The 2162-nt window shown below is 60.6% G+C and overlaps 1 protein-coding gene across 1 annotated transcript in view; it reads right to left on the minus strand.

The window, feature by feature from the left end:
• RADIL (Ras association and DIL domains) overlaps window positions 1–2162 on the minus strand; it is a 9882-nt gene that overhangs the window by 2741 nt on the left and 4979 nt on the right. The window contains 4 exon segments of the mRNA XM_010143645.1: window positions 8–170; window positions 1122–1312; window positions 1633–1783; window positions 2063–2162. Of these exon segments, the coding sequence (XP_010141947.1) occupies window positions 8–170; window positions 1122–1312; window positions 1633–1783; window positions 2063–2162 (605 nt within the window).

The raw sequence follows: 2162 nt of genomic DNA on the forward strand, positions 1-2162 counted from the left end.
GCGAGGGGCTCGCAGGGGCCACCGTTGGTGGCCAGGCAGAGCGGGGGGCTCTCCTCCGGCTCAGTGCAGCCCCCCAGTGAGCAGTAGTCCTCCTGGGTGATGGTGCTTCCCAGAGCAGCAGCTGGGCTTTCGCTCACCTCCAGGACATCTGGCGTCGTGGATGCCTCTTTCTTAAGGAGAGAAATGCTCTGTGGGACCCCCTGGTGTGGGCTTTTCACACCCTCCCTGAACCCCCCACCCTGTCTGCTTTGCAGGCAGGACAGGGCTGTCTCCAGGCGAAGCCCTGTCAGTCCAGACATTGCCAGGGCTTGTCCTGGCTTCCCAGCCCAGCTCCCCCACCCCTGTTTTGTGGCCAGGACCATCTTAGGGAATGCTCACAGCCAGCCAGGAGGGACCTCCTGGTCATGCCTTTGCTAGGGGATCTCATCGGAGGGGGACACTGAAGGAGCACAGCTCCTCCTGTGACCCTGCAGCTGGGTGATGTGAACCCGTGGTGATGGAAGGAGGTAGCGCTGCCTGTGGGTGCTGCAACCCATGGGGATAGGGCCGAAGAGGAGAACGGGACCTGCTGGAGGGATGGCCCAGGGAGCTGGAGCTGGGTGATGTGACCCCGTGGTGATGGAAGGAGGTAGCGATGCCTGTGGGTGCTGCAACCCATGGGGACAGGGCAGAAGAGGAGAAAGGGACCTGCTGGAGGGATGGCCCAGGGAGCTGGAGACAAAGAGCAGCGTAGGGGATAGCAGTTGAGCTTATCACCTACAGCACGTCTCGCCCTCCCTCTGCTTCAGAGGCATTAGCTGATGAGTGCTTTGAGCGAGCCTGCCTGGCTACGTGGGGACAGGCAGGGTGCAGGGCTGGGAGGACAAGGAACACGCAGGGAAAAGGGGAGCACTGCCTGCAGACATCCTCCTTCCCTCCCTCCTCCCCACTAACGAGATTGCTGGGAAGAGCCTGTCCTTCCAACTCACCTTCGCGTACCCCCCAGGCTGGGGGATTAGCAGCACTAATCCTTCCAGCAGCTCTACGTGAGGGCATTGTAGCGCTAGGCTCGAAGGGGTCTCCAGAGGGACCCAAGACCCTCCTACCCACCCAGAACAGCCCCTCCATAGGGTACAGGCTACCTTTGGGGTTGCTGAGCCTGGCCCCTCGCTGGTGAGGGGGCTTTTGCTCTGCAGGCTCCAGAGGAAGTGGCGGATATAGAGAAGGTGCCGGTAGATGTTGTCATCCAACGTCTCCACCTCCAGGTCCACTTTGAAGCCCTCACTGGGCAGGATAATGGGTGGGTGGTTGTCAAAGGACTCCAGCATCTCATCTGAAAGGTGGAGGGAGGGGGGCTAAAGCAAGCCCGGGCTGCACCCAGCTCCTGTCTCCCAGCTCCCAACCACGTGCAGCCAGGATCAGGGACATGGTGACTGCGAGGCAGCAGCATCCCTCACTTGAGAATGCTGAAAGAGCTCCAAACCCTTCTAAGTGCATTTCGTATCCTTTGTCATACCCAAATCATGGGCTGTGGTTACTCCTGATGGCTGCAGTCGCTACAGAAGCCTCAGGGAAGGGAATTGCCTGTTTGGTTTGTTTGGAGGGATCCTGCAGGTGACCGGAGCAGTGCTGAGCATGAAGCCAGGGACTCACCAGAGTGGAAGGTGGCCAGGTTCTCCTCTTCACCAGGCTGCCATGCTGTGATGCAGCCCACGTCCATCGCTGCCTGGCACTGGCTCAGCACTCGCTGAAGCTGCGCAGGGCTCAGCGCTGGGAACTCAGCCCGCAGGGATGGCCATGTCATCTGAGCAAGGGGACAGAACATGGGGTGAACAGCAGAGGTGAGGAGCTCCATTCTCCAAGGAGCAGGAGATCATGAAGGAGATGGGACAGAGAGGCTGGACAAGATGGGGTGAGCCTGAGCATCCCCTCCTCGATACTGCCTACCCACAGACCCACCACCCCAGGAAAGGGCAGCCAGTGACAGGCTGCAGATGAGATGCATCACTGCAGGGACCCCCAAACACCGACTCCTGCCCGTGCCCCTCCCAATGCTGCGAATCCCCAGCTGGGCATCCCTCACCTGGACCAGCTGGGAGCCGGGCATGGCCAGCAAGTTGGCCACACTGGTGAGTTTGGCGAAGAATTGCTGGGCGAGCTGCTCAAAGCCAGCACCCCGCAGC

This window comes from Buceros rhinoceros, unplaced genomic scaffold, assembly GCF_000710305.1.
Source record: "Buceros rhinoceros silvestris isolate BGI_N320 unplaced genomic scaffold, ASM71030v1 scaffold9519, whole genome shotgun sequence".
Classification (NCBI taxonomy): domain Eukaryota; kingdom Metazoa; phylum Chordata; class Aves; order Bucerotiformes; family Bucerotidae; genus Buceros; species Buceros rhinoceros.